Source organism: Puma concolor, chromosome B3, assembly GCF_028749965.1.
Source record: "Puma concolor isolate L17-30 chromosome B3, mPumCon1.1.hap2, whole genome shotgun sequence".
NCBI lineage: Eukaryota > Metazoa > Chordata > Mammalia > Carnivora > Felidae > Puma > Puma concolor.
Window position 1 is genome coordinate 40989069 of NC_141672.1, and position 21097 is coordinate 41010165.

At 36.7% G+C, this 21097-nt stretch overlaps 1 protein-coding gene across 3 annotated transcripts in view; it reads right to left on the bottom strand.

Moving 5' to 3' along the window:
* Positions 1–21097, bottom strand: part of MNAT1 (MNAT1 component of CDK activating kinase) — a 233279-nt gene that overhangs the window by 142202 nt on the left and 69980 nt on the right. For all 3 annotated transcript variants that reach the window (XM_086709610.1, XM_086709609.1, XM_086709611.1), the window contains 3 exons: positions 18984–19136; positions 17224–17297; positions 2353–2456 (listed from right to left, as the gene is read on the bottom strand). In XM_086709610.1, the coding sequence (XP_086565736.1) occupies positions 2353–2456; positions 17224–17297; positions 18984–19108 (303 nt within the window). In that variant the 5' untranslated portion in view covers positions 19109–19136. The remainder of the gene's footprint in view (positions 1–2352; positions 2457–17223; positions 17298–18983; positions 19137–21097) is intronic.

A 21097-nucleotide genomic window follows, 5' to 3' on the forward strand; every position in this document is an offset into this window, starting at 1 on the left:
GTCCCTCCGATTCTGTGTCTCCCTCTCTCTCTGACCCTCCCCCGTTCATGCTCTGTCTCTCTCTGTCCCAAAAATAAATAAAGGTTGAAAAAAAAAAAAAATTTAAAAAGTGCCTATAATAATCAAGAAATAAATGTCTATTAATGATACATACATATATATACACACATATATACATATACATATATACATATATATACATATATACATATATATACATATATGTATACATATTACATAGTAAAATTCTACAAGCTCAGGAGAAAAACAATGTGCTGCAGAAACATTTGAGAGTAATTAGTATACAGGGTTAACTCATAGAGAGAAGCACTGAAAGGAACCATGTTTTAGAGTCAGGAAGGAAAGCTTAAGTCTCCTAATCTTGAAAGGGGAAGGTGAGGGCAGCAAGACGAGGAGGAGAATGGACTGGCCCCACAGAAGTTAAGAGAAGTTAAGGGAAGAGGGATTCCCTATCAAGGGAGAAGCCTACACCAAACACAGCCAACAGGCCCAGTGAGATTCAGACCAACAGTTCATCATCTTTGACAATGAGAAACTGGTAGCCTCAATTTTCTCACTGAAATAGAATATATGAGCATCTTGGACATAGTAGATCTCAATAAATATTGATTGGCTAGCTAGCTGACTGAATAACCGGGAAAACAGCCATCATTAAAAAATCAAACACTGTGGGAATGAAGAAGAAGGTAATGGACTGAGAGAAGGAAAACAGGTTGAAAATTAAAGGTCTCTGTGTTCTTCCTCATGGCACTACGGTACCCAGTCAACCTCCCTTGCCTTCACCTCCTACTCCTAATCCATCAGTATAGGACTTGCTATTTTAAACTCAAACTGTTTCTCCAATTCATCCCCACCTCTCCATTTCTTGTTTAAGTCACCTCTGAACCCACCAACATGACTGCAATAACTTCCCATTGGTTTCACAAATTCCAACCTCGATTCTCTCAAATTCAACCTCCACGAAACCACTATATTCATTCTAACAAAGACAATACATTATCGCTTGGTTTAAAACCCTTCAGTGACGATCATCCACAACAAGTTTTTATAACATTACTCTAAGGAATCTTGAATTCTCTAATAAGATGCCTAAGGTATACTACAAAGAGACTGAACAGATGGGAATTCAGCCTATCCCTCTACCCACTAAGAAAAGTTTGGTTTCACTTCAACCAAAGTATTCCAAGCAAGTTTTCATTTGAAGAAAAAGTTCACCGAAATTAGATTATTCTTTTACTGCAACACTCACTATTATTTCCTAGCTTAAAACTCTGAATGAGGGGTGCCTGGGTGGCTCAGTAGGTTCAGTGACTCTTGACTTTGGCACGGGTCATAATCCCAGGGTTGTGAGATCGAGCTCCATATCGAGCTGAGCGTGGAGCCTGCTTAAGATTCATTCTCTGTCTCTCTCTGCCCCTCACCCATGCTCTCTCTCTCTCTCTCAAAACAAACTTAAAAAAAAAAACTCTCTCTCTCTCTCTCTCCGTCTGCCCCTCTCCCACTCACACACTCTCTCTCTCTCTCTCTCTAAAAATAAATAAATAAATGAAAACTTCAAAGCTCTGAATGAAAAAAAGTACTCACTTAAAAGGAACATCCTTCTATTAATGAGTTAAATGGCGCTAATGGAACAAGTTACCTAAGAATACCTATTTTGCATGTATCTTCTAACTCAGTGAAAGCTACTGGGCAAAGAGAGTAATTTTTATGTCACACTGATCCTCTCAGAAATGAGACACCTTTCTAAGGAAGGCAGGCTGGGTATGAATGGAATTAGAATGCAGTGTCAATCCCTTGAGAACTTTATGGCAGGAAAGAAGTACTGAAATGAAACACTCCTAAGACTATAAAGAGAAAATCCCTCTAAACACAAGATGAAAACACAAGCTATGTGATCCAAATATGACTTGTATCATTTTTACCAATGATCACAAATTCCTGACAAAGTACCTCATAAATAATCACCTCTGCTTTCCTCTAAAACTGGAAAGTCCAGCATTAAAAAAATGACAGCTAAACTGTATAAGTTGGACAATTAAATCTCTGCATGCTCACCATTCATCTCTCGCTCTCTCTCTCTCTCTCTATACACACACACACACACAATACACATACACACATATGTGTGTGTGTGTGTGTGTACATATACATATACACATATATGTATATGTATACATATACAAATACTATATACATATACATAGTATTTCTGGCCTAGATTTCAGCTAAATTCCTTGTAATTTTAACTAGTTTTAGAGGAAGATAGCTTTTCAGGAATCAGATGGAAACATTCATTTCTAAAGCAAAATAAGAAAATACTTAGCAACCAACCAGCTTTAACTTATTTTTCTGAATGACATCTTTGTTTTCCTTTTGGTACATCTCCATTTTCTTTTTGGTGTTGTCCAAATCCACATTATTGGTCAAGTTGAAAACTGCATCAGAAAGGAAACAATGACATGAAAAACAGTTTTAATATAAATCTTGAGTGAACAATAAAAAAAATTCATCACACTGACTTAATTCATCAGATTGTCATTACTTACAGCTATATTTATGTCCTTTTACCTAATACCTACTTTAGAAACTAGTTCTAGTTCAGCAACTATGTTTCCAGAGCCAAAGACTATCAGACTATCACACAGAATATCTAAATCTCTGAATCACCCCAGAAAACCTAAGATACGTGTTTGTCATAATCACATTAGATTTGATTTTTAAAGTCCCCATTTTAACTTTAAAAGTACATAAAAGATTACTTAAATTATTTAAATACAAAGAGTAAGTCTGGGATCTATTATACTAGTCAGAATCAAAACTGAAAAGAATCTGTGCTCTACAAAGAGAAAATGTATCCATCAGAATAAAAAATATTATATAATTATATAATTTATAGAAAACAAAAACAAGTTTAATTCACATTCCAATGGTCCCTATAGTCTAGATGTAAAGAAGCGTGATATAGGGGCACGTGGTGGCTCAGTCGGTTAGGTGTCCAACTTCAGCTCAGGTCATAATCTCGCACTTGAGCCCCAGCTCAGAGACTGGAGCCTGCTTCAGATTCTGTGTCTGCCTCTCTCTCTATCCCTTCCCCGCTCTCTCTCTTTCTCTCAAAAATAAATAAACATTAAAAAAAATTTTTAATAAATAAATATGATATAGATAGCAGTTAAAAATTAACTAAGAAGGTAAAGAATAAACTGGCACCAAAACTTAAGACTGAAACTATTTCATAAGAGAAGCCACTGAGGTATGTTCAAAAAAGATGACGGTAGGGGCGCCTGGGTGGCTCAGTCGGTTGGGCATCCGACTTCAGCTCAGGTCATGATCTCGCGGTCCGTGGGTTCGAGCCCCACATCGGGCTCTGTACTGACAGCTCAGAGCCTGGAGCCTGTTTCAGATTCTGTGTCTCCCTCTCTCTGCCCCTCCCTGCTCATGCTCTGTCTCTCTCTGTCTCAAAAATAAATAAACCATTAAAAAAAAAAACATTAAAAAAAAACAAAAAAAGATGATAAATTTTCAATGAGTTAGATTTTTTAATGTATAATTATTTAATAATTGTATAATTTTTTATTAATTCTGACTCAAAATAATGCCTTACTCCCTTCTAAGTTTACCTATATAAATCAAAGTGTCAATATAATACTCTGAATAACAACCAAAAAACTCTTTTGGTACAGGGCACCTGGGAGGCTCAGTCAGTTAAGCGTCCAACTCTGGCTCAGGTTATGATCTCACAGCAGTTCATGAGTTTGAGCCCTGCATCGGGCTCTATGCTGTCAGCACAGAGCCCACTTTGGATTCTCTGCCCCTCCCCTTTTCGTGCACACTCTCTCTCTCTCTCTCAAAAATAAATTTTAAAAACAAGAAACTCTTTTGGTACATACAAATTCATATCATAAAGTACCACCACATTACCCCACATGTTACTGTGTTTGCATCAGCCTGTCTAAAGAAAAATCCAGGGGCGCCTGGGTGGCTCAGTCAGTTAAGCATCCGACTTTGGCTCAGGTCATGATCTCGTGGTCCGTGGGTTTGAGCCTGGCATCGGGCTCTGTGCTGACAGCTCAGAGCCTGGAGCCTGTTTCAGATTCTGTGTCTCCCTCTTTCTCTGACCCTCCCCTGTTCATGCTCTCTCTCTCTCTCTCTCTCAAAAATAAATAAATGTTAAAAAAATTTTTTTTTGTTTAAAGAAAAAAAAAAGAAAAATCCATATTATTAAGATTCTCCTGTTTCATAATTCAATTCAGACCTGCCTGGGCTTCTTCTGTAATCTTTTCCATCCATTATTACCTATTCTATCCCTTCACCAATTACTTTTCCCTACTTCCTGCTTGTTCTATAAACGGGTTTCATCTACCCTAAACAACTATGCTCTAAGCCATGTCTCTAAGTGAAACAGTGAGCCCTGTCTCACTCTTTCCTTTAATAACCATCTCAAATAGTTGCTTGACTTTTTGCTTTTACTTGTTCTTTTTTTTTCTTATTTGAGTACAGTTGACACATAATGTTATATTAGTTTCAGATGTACAACACAGTGATTCAACAACCAAATGTTATGATATGCTCACCACAAGTTTAGCTATCAACTGTCACCATGCAACCCTATTACAACACCAATGACTATATTCCATATGCTGTACCTTTTATTCCTATGACTTATTCATTCCATAACTGGAAGCCTGTATCTCCTACTCCCATTCACCCATGTTACCCATCCCCTCACCCCCTCCCTACTGGCAATGATCAGTTTGTTCTCTATTTTTATCAGTTTGATTCCACTTTTTGTTTGTTTTTTTAGATTCCACATATAAGTGAAATCATATGATGCGTCTCCTAAGGCAAAGGAAACAAAAGCCAAAATAAACTACTGGGACTACATCAAAATAAAAAGCTTTTTGCACAGTGAAAAAAAACCATCAACAAAACAAAAAGTCAACCTGCTGAATGAGAGAAGGTATTTGCAAATGATATATCTGATAAGGGGTTAATGTATAAAGTTTATAAAAAACTGATACAACTCAACACCAAAAAAAACCCAAATAATCCAATTGAAAATAGGCAGAGGAGGGGCACCTGGTTGGTTCAGTCAGTTAAGCATCCAACTTCAGCTCAGGTCATGATCTCACAGTTTGTGGGTTCGAGTCCTGCATCAGGTTCTCTGCTAACAGCTTGGAGCCTGCAGCCTACTTCAGATTCTGTGTCTCCCTCTGTCTCTGCCCCTCCCCTGCTAGCGCTCTCTCTCTTTCTCTCTCTCTCAAAAATAAACAGTAAAAAAAATTTTGTTTAAATAGGCAGAGGACCTAAATGAACATTTTTCCAAAGAAGATATACAAATGGCTAACAGACACATGAAAAGATGTTCAACATCCCTAATCATCAGGGAAATGCAAACCAAAACCACAATGAGATATCACCTTACACCTATCAGAATGGCTAAAATCAAAACAGAAAGAAGTAACAAGTGTCGGCAAAGATGCAGAGAAAAAGGAACCCTCATATACTGTTGGTAGGAATGTAAATTAATACAGCAACTGTGAAAAACAATATGAAGGTTCTCAAAAAAGTAAAGGTAGAAATACCGTATGATACAGTAATTCACTACCTGGTATTTACCCAAAGAAAACAAAAACACTAATTCAAAAGATGTATGCACCCCTCTGTTTATTGCAGCATCATTTACAATAGCCATGATACGGAAGCAATTCACATGTCCGTCAATAGATGAACAGAAAGAGAAGGTGTGGGATATATACATATACAATGGAATATTAGCCATTTAAAAAAAAAATGAGGTCTTGGCATTTGTGACAACAGGTATGGACCTGGAGGGTACTACACTAAGTGAAGTAAGTCAGACAGAGAAAGTCAAATAGTACCTAGACTTTTGATTATAGAGCCCTGTAAGAGTTGAAAAGTAATATTGGGATCCCAACACAGCGTTACCTATTTTGTTGAATAAGGCATCAAACATACCCTAAAAGCCAATTTGATCCATAATTTCATTTTTATCTCCTCGAAGGCCACCTTATTTCAGAACATCAAATTACCATAATCATTGTTAATATCCCAGACTCATTTAGGTATGTAGAAAAACAAAAGCAAACATCAATTCTATGATATGCAATCTTAAAACTCTGGGAGAAATTAGAGAAAATGAGAAACAATAGCCCCTAACTACTTCTCCAGCCTTTTTTTACCACAAAGTAGAAAAGAAAATAATAATGGTGGTAAACCAGGAAATCTGGCTAGGATACAATGTAAGGCATTCCCCATAAATCACATTCTGGCCCCAACACACAACAGAGGAGGAGGCTCAAAACTACCAAGTGCCCTTAGAAAGTCAACTGAGATCCATTAGTTAATACAGTATGATTCCACTACCTTTGCCAATCGCTCACATTTTACTCCTTGTATTTAACAGGTCATCTATTAAGCCACCAAATCCAGTAATCTACCATCCTCAATATCTATGCCACTCAACAGTATTCATCACTTACGCTTCCTTAGGCACTTCCTTCTCTTGACTAACTTAAATACATTCTCCTGATCTCTCTCCTACTATTCCAACTACTCTTTCCTGTTTCCATCTCTGGCTCTTCTTGGCCTCTAAGTAACCTATATAATTCTAGCTTTTGCCTTCTTTCCTCCCTCCCTATTCTTGAGGCAATCTCATCACTTCCCATAGTTTCAACCAAATAAATGCCAGCAAAAGCTGACACCATCTCAAAGTGCAGTTCAGAAAACCAGTTAATAGATTAATGACATTAATGACACCAAGACTTAACACCTGATTCATCTGACCCACTCTCCTTTGCATTCCACAAACACCAGTTCCCAAATCCTACAGTTACCACCAAAATCTCTTTAAAACTGCTCTTATTCTCAAAGTGCCCTGACAATATACCAAACCATATAATATTTCTCCCTAGATAACGTATAATAATCTCTGCCTTCATTTTCTACTTCCAGAATCTTTGCATCTGACCCTACACTCTAACCAATCCGTAATATACAGTGCTGTCAGACTAATATTTCTGAAGCATACCTCAAATCCCAGTTCTTCCAGTTCTACCATCCTATAGTGCTCTCATCCCCTCTGCCTTTCCCCCTTTTACTAAATAAATAAATAAATCAAACACTTTCGAAGCCTTTCTTTTTTTTTTTTTTAAGTTTATTTAACGTGTGCATTCACACGTTAGGGAGGGGTAGAAAGAGAGGGAGAGAGAGGATCCCAAGCAGGCTCCATGCAGTCAGCCTGGAGCCTGCTGCAGGGCTAGATCTCACCAATCGCTGAGATCATGACCTGAGCCAAAATCAAGAGTCAGACACTTAACTGAAACTAAAGATCTCTCACTGGGGAGATCACCCCTAAACACATGAACTGAATAATACAAGACACAATATCATCAAATGACAACAGGGAAAAACTAAAAGTATTCTTGCTTCATGCATTCAACAATATTTAGTACTGTTCTAGTTGTTGAGTAAGTGTTTATTAAAAGAATAAACTATCGTGGGGCACCTGGGTAGCTCAGTTGGTGAAGTGTCCGACTTCAGCTCAGGTCATGATCTCACAGTTCATGGGTTCGAGGCCCACGTCAGGCTCTACACTGACAGCTTAGAGCCTGGAGCCTGCTTCAGATTCTGTGTCTCCCTCTCTCTCTGCCCCTCTTCTGCTTGCACTCTGTCTCTCTTTTCTCTTTCTCTCAAAAATAAACATTAAAAAAATTAATAAAAGAATAAACTATTCTTCCTTTTTTTAAAAATTTTTTTTAATTTTTATTTATTTTTGAGACAGACTGAGCATGAGTGGGGGAGGGATAGAGAGAGAAGGAGACACAGAATCCGAAACAGGCTCCAGGCTCTGAGCTGTCAGCACAGAGCCCGACGCGGGGCTCGAACCCACAAACTGTGAGATCATGACCTGAGCTGAAGTCAGACGCCTAACCAACTGAGCCACCCAGGAGCCCCATTAACTATTCTTCCTTTTAATGGAATCAGCTACCAATTAACCCTACAAAGTTCTGATTATGTCATTCAGTCATGAGTCACTCAGTTCACTCATTGCTTCTGCATCCACAATGCCTTGAGAAAAGAAAAATCCAACCTTATCTCTTACATTGCTTTTTCCTTTCTGCTCTGGGAGTTCTGCAGATTCCTCATAGCCTCTTCAAGAAACAATGGAAAGATTGCACAATTCCAACCAGAGAGGCTTTGCTTCATTTGTTTGCTTAAAATGATCTCCTCAAAATTTTGCTTGAAGAATACAATCTATAATGTGTGTGTATCAAGTATCTACAATATACATATGACAGGCGCTATGTCCAGGTTCGGCCTAATTACATCACTTAAACCTCCCAAAAACCTTCTGAGATAGGTATTACTATTATTCACACTTTATGGATAAGGTTTAAAGACATTAAATAACTACATCCAAGTTATACAGGAAGTAAATGTTGTAACCAGGATTATAACTTAGGCTATCTGACTCTAAAGCCTAAAATTTTATCTACAATGCTAGGTATATTGCTTCTCTCAATGCCTGAAAACCACTGGTAGCACAATTCAGCTCTTTTTCTACACCTGTACAGGCCCCGTAATTTCCTACCTCCAAACCTGTGATCATACTGCTTCTCCCAGAGGATCCATATTTTAGTACCAACCTCAACGAAGAACAATTGTGGATATCCTTATCTGGCCTACCCTTCTATACCCAGCTTAATCACCAGCTCTTCTTCATAACTCACTTTGCAGGTACAATCTCTGTATCCCTGAATGCCCACAATACATTGCCTAATATGCTGGTAGCACTTACCCACTTTCTACCCTATAAAAAAAATTTTTTAACATTTATTTAATTTTCAGAGACAGAGAGCCAGTGAGGGAGGGGCAGAGAGAGAGAGAGAGAGAGAGAGAGAGAGAGAGAGAGACAGAATCCAAAGCAGACTCCAGGCTCCGAACTGTCAGCACAGAGACTGACGCAGGGCTCGAACCCACACGAACTGTGAGATCATGACCTGGGTCGAAGTCGGACACTTAACCAACTGAGCCACCCAGGTGCCCCAAATTATTTTAAATGTACATATCTATTTGACCTAATAAAGTGTTCCTTGAGGGCAGATTCTAGGTCTGATTCATCTTTATCAGTCCCAGTACTTCAATAAAAAACATCCATTGCATACCCATTAAAATGGCAAAAATCCGGGGCGCCTGGGTGGCGCAGTCGGTTAAGCATCCGACTTCAGCCAGGTCACGATCTCGCGGTCCGTGAGTTCGAGCCCCGCGTCAGGCTCTGGGCTGATGGCTCGGAGCCTGGAGCCTGTTTCGGATTCTGTGTCTCCCTCTCTCTCTGCCCCTCCCCCGTTCATGCTCTGTCTCTCTCTGTCCCAAAAGTAAATAAAAAGCGTTGAAAAAAAAAATTTTTTTTTAAATAAATAAATAAATAAATAAATAAATAAATAAATAAATAAATAAAATGGCAAAAATCCAATACACTGACAACACCAAAATGCTGACATGGATGTGAGGAACTCTCATTCATTGCAGCAGGAATGCAAAATGACACAACACTTTGGGAGACAGTTTGTTTCTTATCATTTTATCCAACAATCATACTCCTTGGTATTTATCCAAAGGAACTGCAAACTGTCCACACAAAAACCTGTACACAGATATTTATAGCAGCTTTATTTGTAATTGCCAAAGCATGGAAGCAACCAAGATGTCTTTCAATAGGTTAGTGGATAAACTGTGGTATATCCAGACCATATTGCTCAGCACTAAAAAGAAATGAGCTATGAAATCCTGAAAAGACATGGAGGAACCTTAAATGCATATTACTAACTGAAAGAAGCCAATTTGAGAAAGCTACATAGAATATGATTCTAACTACATGACAGTCTAAAAAGGTAAGTCTACAAAGACAGAAACAGGTCAATGGTTGCCAGAAGTTAAGGGAGGAAAAAGGGAAAACTAGGCAGAGCACAGAGGAATTTTAGGACTGTGAAACTATTCTGTACAATACCATAATGGTGGATACATGTCATTACATATTTGTCCAAACCCATAAAATGTACAAAATCAAGAGTAAACTCTCATGTAAACTATGGTCTTTGGGCAATAATGATATGTCAATGTAGGTTCATCAATTATAACAAATTTACCACTCTGATTGGAGATGTTGATAGCAGGGAAGTCCGTGCATGTGCGGGACAGGGGCTGTATAGGAATTCTCTACTTGCTGCTGGCTATGACTCTAAAACTACTCTAAAAAATAAAATCTATTAAAAAGGGGGGGAGGGGGAACTTCCCATCTGGTAAGAGCTCAAGAAACACTTAATTACCAAAAGAGGGAAAAAAAATACATAAAATAAACCAATGCTAATGTTTATAATTATCTTTATAATTACAGATTTAATTAAGATGACCTTTATAAATTACAGAATTGAATTCTACAGAATGGTAAAGCAAGTGGATATAAAAGTACAGGAAAAAAATTATCTTGGTTTCTTATGGCTATAAATCTACTGAGAAGTAAAAGTATTCAAATTGGTATCTATGTTGAACTCTAACAGAATATTTAGAGCAGTTTAAGAAAACAAAAAGTTTATCAGCAAGCTAGAGTATACTACTGATTTAAACTTTCTATTTAATGGAACCCAGAAACAGGTAAAATTGAATTATAAATGAAATTTATCTGTATATGATTTTTTGTGCTTATTAGAAACCTCATGATGAATTCCAATAAAACTAAAATAATCTATTTCTTTATTTCATTTTTTAATTTAGGAAACTAAGGTAATACCAGTATAATAGATACAAATCATAATCATAAATAATACAAATTGCTTCCTTTAAAAAGAAAAAATAAGAGTTTAAAAAGAAAGTAAAGTACTATTTTTAAAACTTTTCAGATGAAGCAAGTCTCATTCATGTCATAATGAATCAGGTTGGTATAATGGCCTTGAGAAAAAAAGAATAGAAGATAATTTTCTATAACAATCATTTGGCCCTTTATCTGGTTACTGGTTTAGCTCAGATGTTGACCTGCCTTTAGTCAAGTATTAAAAGGCAACAAAAAACCTATTGTATTTTCTGAAAGATTTAATGTTATTTAAGTACAATTTTGAAGTCTTTTTGACATCCAGAATTTATAATTAAAGCCCTTAGGACTTTCTCACCCTTTCAAAATAAGCATACCCTGAACCAAAAGAATAATCTATTTATTATGAAACTAAGAGCAAACCTTTGAGATAATCCCTGGGGGCAAAAGGAACAAGAATTTTTATGTTTAGATTGTCATAACCACAAAAAAGAGCCTATTGTTAATGCCATAAGAAAGTTCATCTTCATGTGTGCCCTTTCTATTGTAATTTTTATGCCATTATTCAAAATCATGGTATTTTAAAATTTTTGTATTTGTGATGTTCAAAGGATTCATAATGAAATTTATTTAACAAAATGGCCAATCCCTAACTTATAAATCCTCAAACACGTACTCCTTAGCCTCCCTCCCAACTCTGTTCCTCTCACTCTAGGCCAAAGCATCTTCAATAGCACCCTTCTACCTTTAATACTGAGTTCAATCTTCTTTAAGGGCCTTCAAAATACGAACCCAATCTACTTTTTATCTGCTCCTGCTATTTCACCAATTAGCACCCCATATTCTGCATTCAGACTAGTAACTCCTCTGAGAGTAGCAAGCACTTTGATGGGCTCTGAGAGTCAGAAAAACCTATGTTCAAAATCTGGCTCCAGTATTTACTAGCAATGCGATCCTCGGCACAATACTTAACTCCCTTTACCTCTTCTCCATATGCTAAGCAGGGATAAAAATGCCTGTCTCACAGCTGTGAAAATTATACAAGATAATGGGAGTACAGCAGAAGTCTGGCACTTAGCAGGTGTCCATAAAATTAACATTTTATACTTTTGATTAATACAGACATAGCCAATACAGGTATCACAGACATCAAACTGATCATCTTTGAAAGCATGAGAAAAACACAAAGTAGATAGCTGCTGAAACATGATTTTAAAAGGAAGTTTGATTTATACCACAACAATTAAAACAATAACACGCAACAAAGTGGTGGAGCCACACCCTAACAAAACTTAGAAGAGCTAAAACTAGTCTTTCCTTCATTGCTTCACTCTCCACCCAACAAAACAATAAAAAATATTGCCTGTTCTCCAGTTTTTACTTTCTAGATTAATACCATACAACTGCTCAAGGTCATAAATTTTAATTCATCTTTGCCTGCTCTTTCTACTTACTTCCTGTATCAAATTAGTCCTTGAATATTCTGTCTCTAAAACATCCCCTTTATCTATCCCTCCCTAACTACCTGCTCCAAGCTCTCATTATTTCTCATCCAAATTGCTATAATGGCCCCTGAGAAATCGCTTCCCAGCCTCAAGGATCTCCTGTCAATATTGCACATCACTACCACACTATCCTTGCTGGCTCATTACTAGCCAGAGAATAAAATCTTACCCTGACAGTCTAGCTTGCAAAGCCCTCATTAACCCAGGTCTACTCTGTTTCTGAAGCCTCATTTCTGGTCATTCCCCATGTTCTACCTACCTATAACATTACTTGTCCATTCTCCAACATGCTCAATACCCTTGTACCTCTGTAACTCTGTCTTTTGCTACATATGTTCTTCCATCCTCTTTCCACTGATAAACTCCTATTCCATTTTTTAAGGTCAAATTCAAATATGACCTCTTCTCTGATCAAACTATACCTCTATTTCCCAATGATGAATTAATTGTTTTATCTGTATTCCTGTAACACTTTACAAATAAATGCCTGTACTACTTTCCCATTAAATTATAAATATTAGTTTAAATAATTATTTCCCCTTTAGAGTCTGAACTTACAGAAGGCAAAGATCATATATGCTCATCAAGTAAAGTAGTTCAATAGAACAATTAATATTTGTTAAACTGAGCTAAAGCTCAGAAAATAAACTGTAAGTCCATGACGCTAGGCCCCAAACTTCATCAATATCTTTAAATATAATTAGAACTGCTCTTTATCCAACATGATCAAGATTAGTAGCTGATGATTTACAAAAGTCTGTTAAGGGAGGGAAACACACATACACACTCCTTAAATACTTTAACTTAAAACATATATAGTAAGGGTAGTCATTCTCTAACTTAATGACATACAACCAATGTCTAGCCTTTAATTTCTTTAATTGTTCTTTCTCTTTTTTTAAGTTTATTTATTTATTTTGAGAGAAAAAGAGACTGTGCTAGTGGGTAGAGGCAGAAAGAGAAAGAGAGAGAGAGAGAGAGAGAGAGAATCCCAAGCAGGCTCCATGCTGCCAGCACAGAGCCCAATATGGGGCTCGAACCCACGAAGCAGTGAGATCATGACCTAAGCCAAAACCAGGAGTCAGATGCTTAACAGACTGAGCCACCCAGGCACCCCTGCTTCTTTCCTGTATAAACCACACCTGTCACCTACACTGTTCAGTTTCCATTTTTTAAAGTGGAAAAACAACTTGAGAAGCAGAATGCTTCAGGAGATTTGCAATTTTTTTCCTAACACATGAACTACTTAATTAAATTACATAATTATAAGTTTAACATAAGAAGACTTGGTTACCAATGCAAACAACTCTCAGTATATAAGTGAACTGGTGAGAGAAGTACAAAAGTGTACATGAGGACATCTTCTAATGAACAAGGGTCATCTTCATTATGCTTTGGACATCAATCAGTACTTTTTATGGGAGGACTGGGAAATGTCAGTCACTCCAACGGCTCAAGAAAGTTTCAACATACTGCAACTGAAGATAGTCTTTCATGAATACACATGATAGCAGAATCACTTTCAAATTAAATGCTCCGAGCCACAGTTTTCCTATCTGGTAAGGAAAGGTCTACATATCCTATAAGCCATAATATCCAGACTTGTTCTTACTTGTCAATCCTAGCTCCCACTTCTAGACATAAACATGGTTTTACCTATGGGTCCCAGGTTATTTATATATTCAAAGTAATTCATCTCATAAAAAAAAAAAAATATCTTGGGCACCTGGGTGTCAGCACAGGGATTCTCTGTCTCCCTCTCTCTCTGCCCCTCCCCCGTGTGTGCGTGCCCGCGCGCACTCTCTCTCTTTCTCTCTCAAAATAAATAAGCTTAAATGTGTGTGTGGGTGGGTGTGTGTGTGGGTGTGTGTGGGTGTGTGTGGGTGTGTGTGTGTGTGTGTGTGTGTGTGTGTGTGTGTATGAAATAATGGCTCAACCAGAACCTTATTCTAGAATCAAGATCCCTGCCCGCTTTCCCTACCTTCTTTGTCCATCAGTTTCTTTAGATTATCTTACCTGCCTGCTTGGACTTGTGACCATGTATTCAACTAGCTCTGTGACATTTATAATCTCCTTTCTCTTTATTGCCTGACCAGACTGTTGACTAATGACATTGCCTTCAGAATAAACATGAGCTGGATTTCTTCCTGCTTACTACCCAACTTCCTGTCCTGTACTTAATATCTACATACAACCAGATTTTTACATTTTCCCAGTTCTTGCAGATTTGGGGGTTGTATCTTCTCTGTCTATATCCTAACTTTTCTACTTTGCCTTGGCACTTCCAATTCCACCCCCTTTTCAACTAAAATCCAAGCCACTGATGATTGCTAACATTATACACAAAGTGCAATGAATACAATTAAATAAAAAAAGCAATGGTTCCAAAGCATTAAAAGATCCAAGGAAAAGCTTAAGCTATATTCTGTACATGCTATTTGCTATAACCTAACAAGTGAACTTAGATATTTTAGAAAAGTTTTAATTACAGTTGAAATAAAAAGATTCTCTGGGTTTTTCTTAGTTAATAAAGAAATTAAAGGCATTAGAATACTCCATTACTCAAGAGTTTAAGTTTTCTAAAAATTTTCCCCATATATAAACCTTCTAAAGAATGATCAGTTTGTTATATTTATATTTTAAATATGAAATAACAGAAGTATAGTGAGAAGAGAAGAATAAAAAAGATGATTTAATTCCCTACGTCTCATTCTTATCTTCACAGTCCATAATTTTGGTAATATTTCCAAAACTATATTGAGTAATAATAATTATGGCAGCTTTAAAAAAAAAAACATTAACTTTTTTTTAATTGAAGTATAACAACTTCGAAGCTCTTTAACATCTATGAAATCTTATTTAAGAAAGAAAAAACAATCCTTTCTTTTGATGAAAGCATCCTTTTGACTAATCACAAAAGAAAAGGCCCCAAGATTACTCTATCCTCTGATTCAAGCATAACATGAAAAACAGAATGCCACTTCAACAGTCAACTGCTTCCGACTATTTTCAAAATACTGTATGCACAGAGACATAAATGATAAACAACATATGGCTTTAGTCACCATAGACACAGTTACTAGAAATACTATTTTTTAAAAATCTGTATATTCGTTACTTGTGTTGACTCTAATGCCCCATCAACATACAGATATACAGAGATACAGTCTTTTTTCCCCAGATACAAAGTGATAAGACTTTTCCTAAAACAAAATGTTTATGACTTAAGTATGTCCTTTACTTAAGCATGCCTTCTATTTAACAAACATGATTCAAGTACAACTGAAAGTAAATAGGTAAAAAATGTCAGCTATCACAACAAAACTTGTTAGAGATTTTTCTGTGAGATGTTGTCTTAGCATATAAAAGATAAAAGTACATAGGGTAGCAACCAAAAGTACAAGCATCAAAAACATACCAATTTCCTCAGACTTCAAGATGTATTACAAAGCTGTAATCATCAAGACAGTATGGTACTGGCACAAAAACAGACACTCAGATCAGTGGAACAGAATAGAGAACCCAGAAATGGACTCACAAACATATGGCCAACCAATCTTTGAAAAAGCAGGAAAGAATATCCAATGGAATAAAGGCAGTCTCTTCAGCAAGTGGTGCTGGGAAAACTGGACAGAGAGATGCAGAAAAATCAACCTGGACCACTTTCTTACACCATATACAAAAATAAACTCAAAATGGATGAAAGACCTCAATGTGACAGGAAGCCATCAAAATCCTTGAGGAAAAAGCAGATAAAAACCTCTTTGATCTCAGCCGCAGTAACTTCTTACTCAACATGGCTCCGGAGGCAAGGGAAACAAAAGCCAAAATGAACTATTGGGGCCTCATCAAAATAAAAAGCTTCTGCAAAACGAAGGCAACAATCAGCAAAACTAAAAGACAACTGACAGAATGGGAGAAGACATTTGCAAACGACATATCAGATAAAGGGTTAGGACCCAAAATCTATAAAGAACTTATCAAACTCAACACCCAAAAAAATATATAATCCAGTGAAGAAATGGGCAAAAGACATGAATAGACACTTCTCCAAAGAACACATCCAGATGGCCAACCGACACATGAAAAAATGTTCAACGTCACTCATCATCAGGGAAATACAAATCAAAACCACAATGAGATACCACCTCACACCTGTCAGAATGGCTAACATTAGCAACTCAGGCAACAACAGATGTTGGCAAGGGTGCGGAAAAAGAGGATCTCTTATGCACTGCTGGTGGGAATGCAAACTGGTGCAGCCACTCTGGAAAACAGTATGGAGGTTCCTCAAAAAATGAAAAATAGATCTACCCTACGACCTAGCAATTGCACTACTAGGTATTTATCTAACGGATACAGGTGTGCTATTTCAAAGGGGCACATGCACCCCAATGTTCACAGCAGCACTATCAACAATAGCCAAAGTATGGAAAGAGCCCAAATGTCCATCGATGGATGAATGGATAAAGTAGATGTGGAATATATATACAATGGAGTATTACTCAGCAATCAAAAAGAATGAAACTTGCCATTTGCAACTATGTGGATGGAACTAGAGGGTATTATGCTAAGCGAAATTAGAGAAAGACAAATTCATATGACTTCACTCATAGGAGGACTTTAAGTTACAAAACAGATGAACATTAGGGAAGGGAAGCAAAAGTAATATAAAAACAGGGAGAGGGACAAAATATAAAAGACTCTGAAATATAGAGAACAAACAGAGTTGGGGGGGCAATGAGCTAAATGGGTAAGGGGCTTAAGGAATCTACTCCTGAAATCACTGTTGCACCATGTACTAACTAACTTGGATGTAAATTAGAAAAAATTAATAAATTACAGAAAGTAAAAAAAAAAAAAAAAACATACCAATTTCTTCCACTTCTTCCAGAAAATCATTATATTCTCTTAGACTAGGAAAGTCTTCTTCTCTTTTATTGTATCTTTAAGAAAAAAAAAAAAAATCAACACATTACATACCTCTTGTTTTCAATATTATCTAATCAGTTTGTTTCTTCTTACCTATTTTACTCATGATACATAGAAAAGGATTGCTTACTAAATAAAACACTGTTTTCTTGACACCATGTTTGTAATTAGACCAAAAACGTCGTTCTTAAATTCTTATGACTACAAAGACAGAATAGAATCAAAAGAGAAAGATAAAATATGTTAAATCCCTCTAAAACTTATGGAAAATAAAGAAAAAGAAATTAGGAACCTTATTTACTTGTTATAAATTGATTTGCTAACTTTCAGAAAGCTAAAGATTAATTCAAAAGACACCTTCCTATTTTTCATGACAACTATAGTCTAAAGAATACTAGATCATAAAATTCTGTAAATATTGTAATGTACCTGTAAAGAATTAGAAAAACTATAAGGGATCAATAAAAAATAAGAATCTAAAAGAGACTATCTCTCAGAGGTAATACAAATAACAAAAGAGCAACTGGGGGCATTAAGGAAGTAACACAGATTAAATACCTAGAAAGATGCTGCTAAAACACTGGTGACCTAGGTTGAAACATACACCACCAAAAATATCATATATATATTAAACATATATATTAAATATATTAAATATAATATATTGTAAATATATTTATTTAAATACATATATGTAAATATATTTAAGTAAATATGTTTAAATATGACATTTAAATATGTATTTAAATATTATATGTAGATAAATTAAATATATTATATATATTCTTTAAACTTCAAAAATAATCAGGTGATTTTTAATAAAAGGACAGATAAAATAAAACCCAAAACTATTCACAAAGAGTAAAAACTAAATTATAAATGAATAAATATTAAAAATAAATACATATGTCCATACATAAAGATAGATATTAAAACAAATTACAACACATTATATAACAGCTTTCAAATCTCTATTTATTATTTATTTTTAATTTTTTTTAATGCTTATTTATTTTTGAGAGAGACAGAATGCAAGTGGGTTAGAGGCAGAGAGAGAGGGAGACACAGAATCCGAAGCAGGCTCCAGGCTCCAAGCCATCAGCACAGAGCCCGATGTGGGGCTCGAACTCACAGAGCTGTGAGATCATGACCTGAGCCAAAGTCAGACGCTCAACCAACTGGGCCACCCAGGCGCCCCCTTCAAATCTCAATTTAAACATGATATCAGTGACCTACACCAATACTGTCACTAACTTCATAGTATTTTTCTCAATTCATAGTCACATAGTTGTTTAGTTTGCCTGTCTTATTATCTACCTCCATGCTATCCTATACTACTATACTGTAAGCCTTATGAGGGCAAGGTTCATAGCTATTTCACTCATTTCCACCTAGTACCTAAAATGCATAACACAGTGCTTGCACACAGTAGGTACTCAATATATGTTAACTAAATTAAAAAATATATAGTAAATATATAAATTGTAAAGCCATCAATCCAGAGGATCTACACTTCTCTAACAAAGGCTAGATAAATATTACTGAGTTCTCTAAGAACTTAATTTCTGTTGAACAAATGCATAGATGAATTTATACTTATTCACTTGCCAAACTGTCCATATTTCCATCAATAAATAATTATATCAATTACTTAAATAATTGTTAAAGTCCTCTTTGTATATCCAAACAATAATATTTACATTTTTAGCACTTTTTTCCGAATCTCAACCTCCTTGTCCACAGTAGGATCTTCAAAGAGTTGTACCCTAAAGTTGCTCTTTCTAAGTGGAGTGCCACATTCAGGACAGTTTCCAGCTCCTCTCATAAATAGTAAATCCACACAACTTTCACACCTGAAAGAGAAAATACAAGACAACCTTTAAGTCAGTACTCAAATCCACAACAATATTATATAGTTTGTTTTTTGTTGTTTGCTCTGGTGGTTTTTTGGTTGAGTGTGTTTTTTCCCCCTGGGGGATGGAGGGGCGGGGGTTGGGGGGGAGGGTGGTAGTCAGAGATAGGAAAATTAATCATTGCTACTTAAAGCTCTCACAAAATATCTTTTAGAAAATATTTATTTTCATTTAGAGCTTACTTTTCTGACATAGGTATCCTAAAGGGTATCAGTTTCATTTTACACATTAAACAAATTTACAAATTAAAACAAATGGAGTTGAGGGGCGCCTAGGTGGCTCAGTCAGTTAAGCATCCGACTTCAGCTCAGGTCATGATCTCAAGGTTTGTGAGATCGAGCCCGGCTTTGGGCTCTGTGCTGACAGCTCGGAGCCTGGAGCCTGCTTTGGATTCTGTGTCTCCCTCTCTCTCTGCCCCTCCCCCACTTGTGCTTGCTCTCACGCTCTCATTGCTCACTCTCTCAAAAATAAATAAAATGTAAAAAAAAAAAAAAAAAAAAAAAAAAAAACATTAAAAAAAATGGAGTTGGGGGCTAGGCAGATTCAGAGGTAGCAGATAGGAAAAAGTCAAAGAGGCGTGTAAAAGAGCGGTCTGTGGTCACCTCCATTCCAGTGCCACTCCTAGACCTAGGCAAGAAAAGCCTAGGTCAGAAGCCTAGGCTCTGCATACCACAATCACTAAAACAAAGACTTTTTTTTCTTTTAGCCTTGTAAGAAAGGTTTTTTTTGAAAGTTCAGGAAGCAAGTGAGCAAGTGGGAATTAATAGGGAGAGGTGCTAGCTGAAAGAGGTCTCCCCCACCCCGGCCCTGCCCCAGGCCAAAGGGTAAGGTGACTGTGCCACAGTATCCACGGAGAAAGGAAAAAATCACAACTTCTGCCCTGAGAAATCACAGAAGGAATGTTTCCTCATAAAAACTTTAATCAGTTAAGGTTGGCTGCCCCAAATCCACCAAGAAGGACTGCATAGTTAAGCCAAGTGTCCCAGATACCTGCATTCCCTGCTCTCTTCTCGGGTAGTGCAATCTGGGGAAGAGCTGAGAATTTCCTGAAAGTCTTGAGTTACAAAAACAAGGACTTAAAGAGGTTAACCTCTCTGTACTGGATTCCTAGGGAGTTGACAGGATCAGTTCACATACTGTTTTTGATGGGTCCAGGCACCACTCAACCATCCCTGCTCTGCCCCAAGTCATCCATGCTACTAATCAGACTAGCAAGTAGAAAGGCTGGCTAGTAGAAGAGAACAACAGTTCCTTTAGCCTCTGGGTCTTGAGGATGCCAGCCCTTGAGAAGTGGGCAGCATGGATGTGTAGCTTGATCCTTAACTTATAAATATTTAAAAATTTTGATATTCATTTCTCCAGTTGTAATCTTGCCAAACTCCACATAGGTTAGGACGACACCAGCCCTAATCACTCCTTTCTTAGCATTATCTGAAATTATTTATGTGTTGATTTTCTGTAACCTCTACTAGGATATAATATACATTTCATGACAGCAGGAATCTGGACTATTGTTCTGTATCCCCAGTGCCTGACAAATACTAAGTACTCAATAAACTACACATAATTTAAAAAAATGAATGTAAGAGGGGAAAACAGAAATTCTAGTGAAAAAGGTAAACGTTTATTTCTTCCAGGTATGTGGCTGACTTGTAGAGAAAGCTAAATGAGAAGAACGACACAGGGTAGTAAGAATTTTTAAGGTTGGTTCTAGTAAAATACTAGCATTGACTTTGTGTATTTCTTCTATCTTAACGGTGCCATCAAATATTAGAGGGAAAAACAATCCTGAAAGAACAAAGATCACAACTGTCATTATCTAGATCGACAAATCCCCAGAAAATTCACTTTGGGATTCAGAAGATTGGGAGTGGTGCATTTCCCCTAATGTTTGTGGTTAA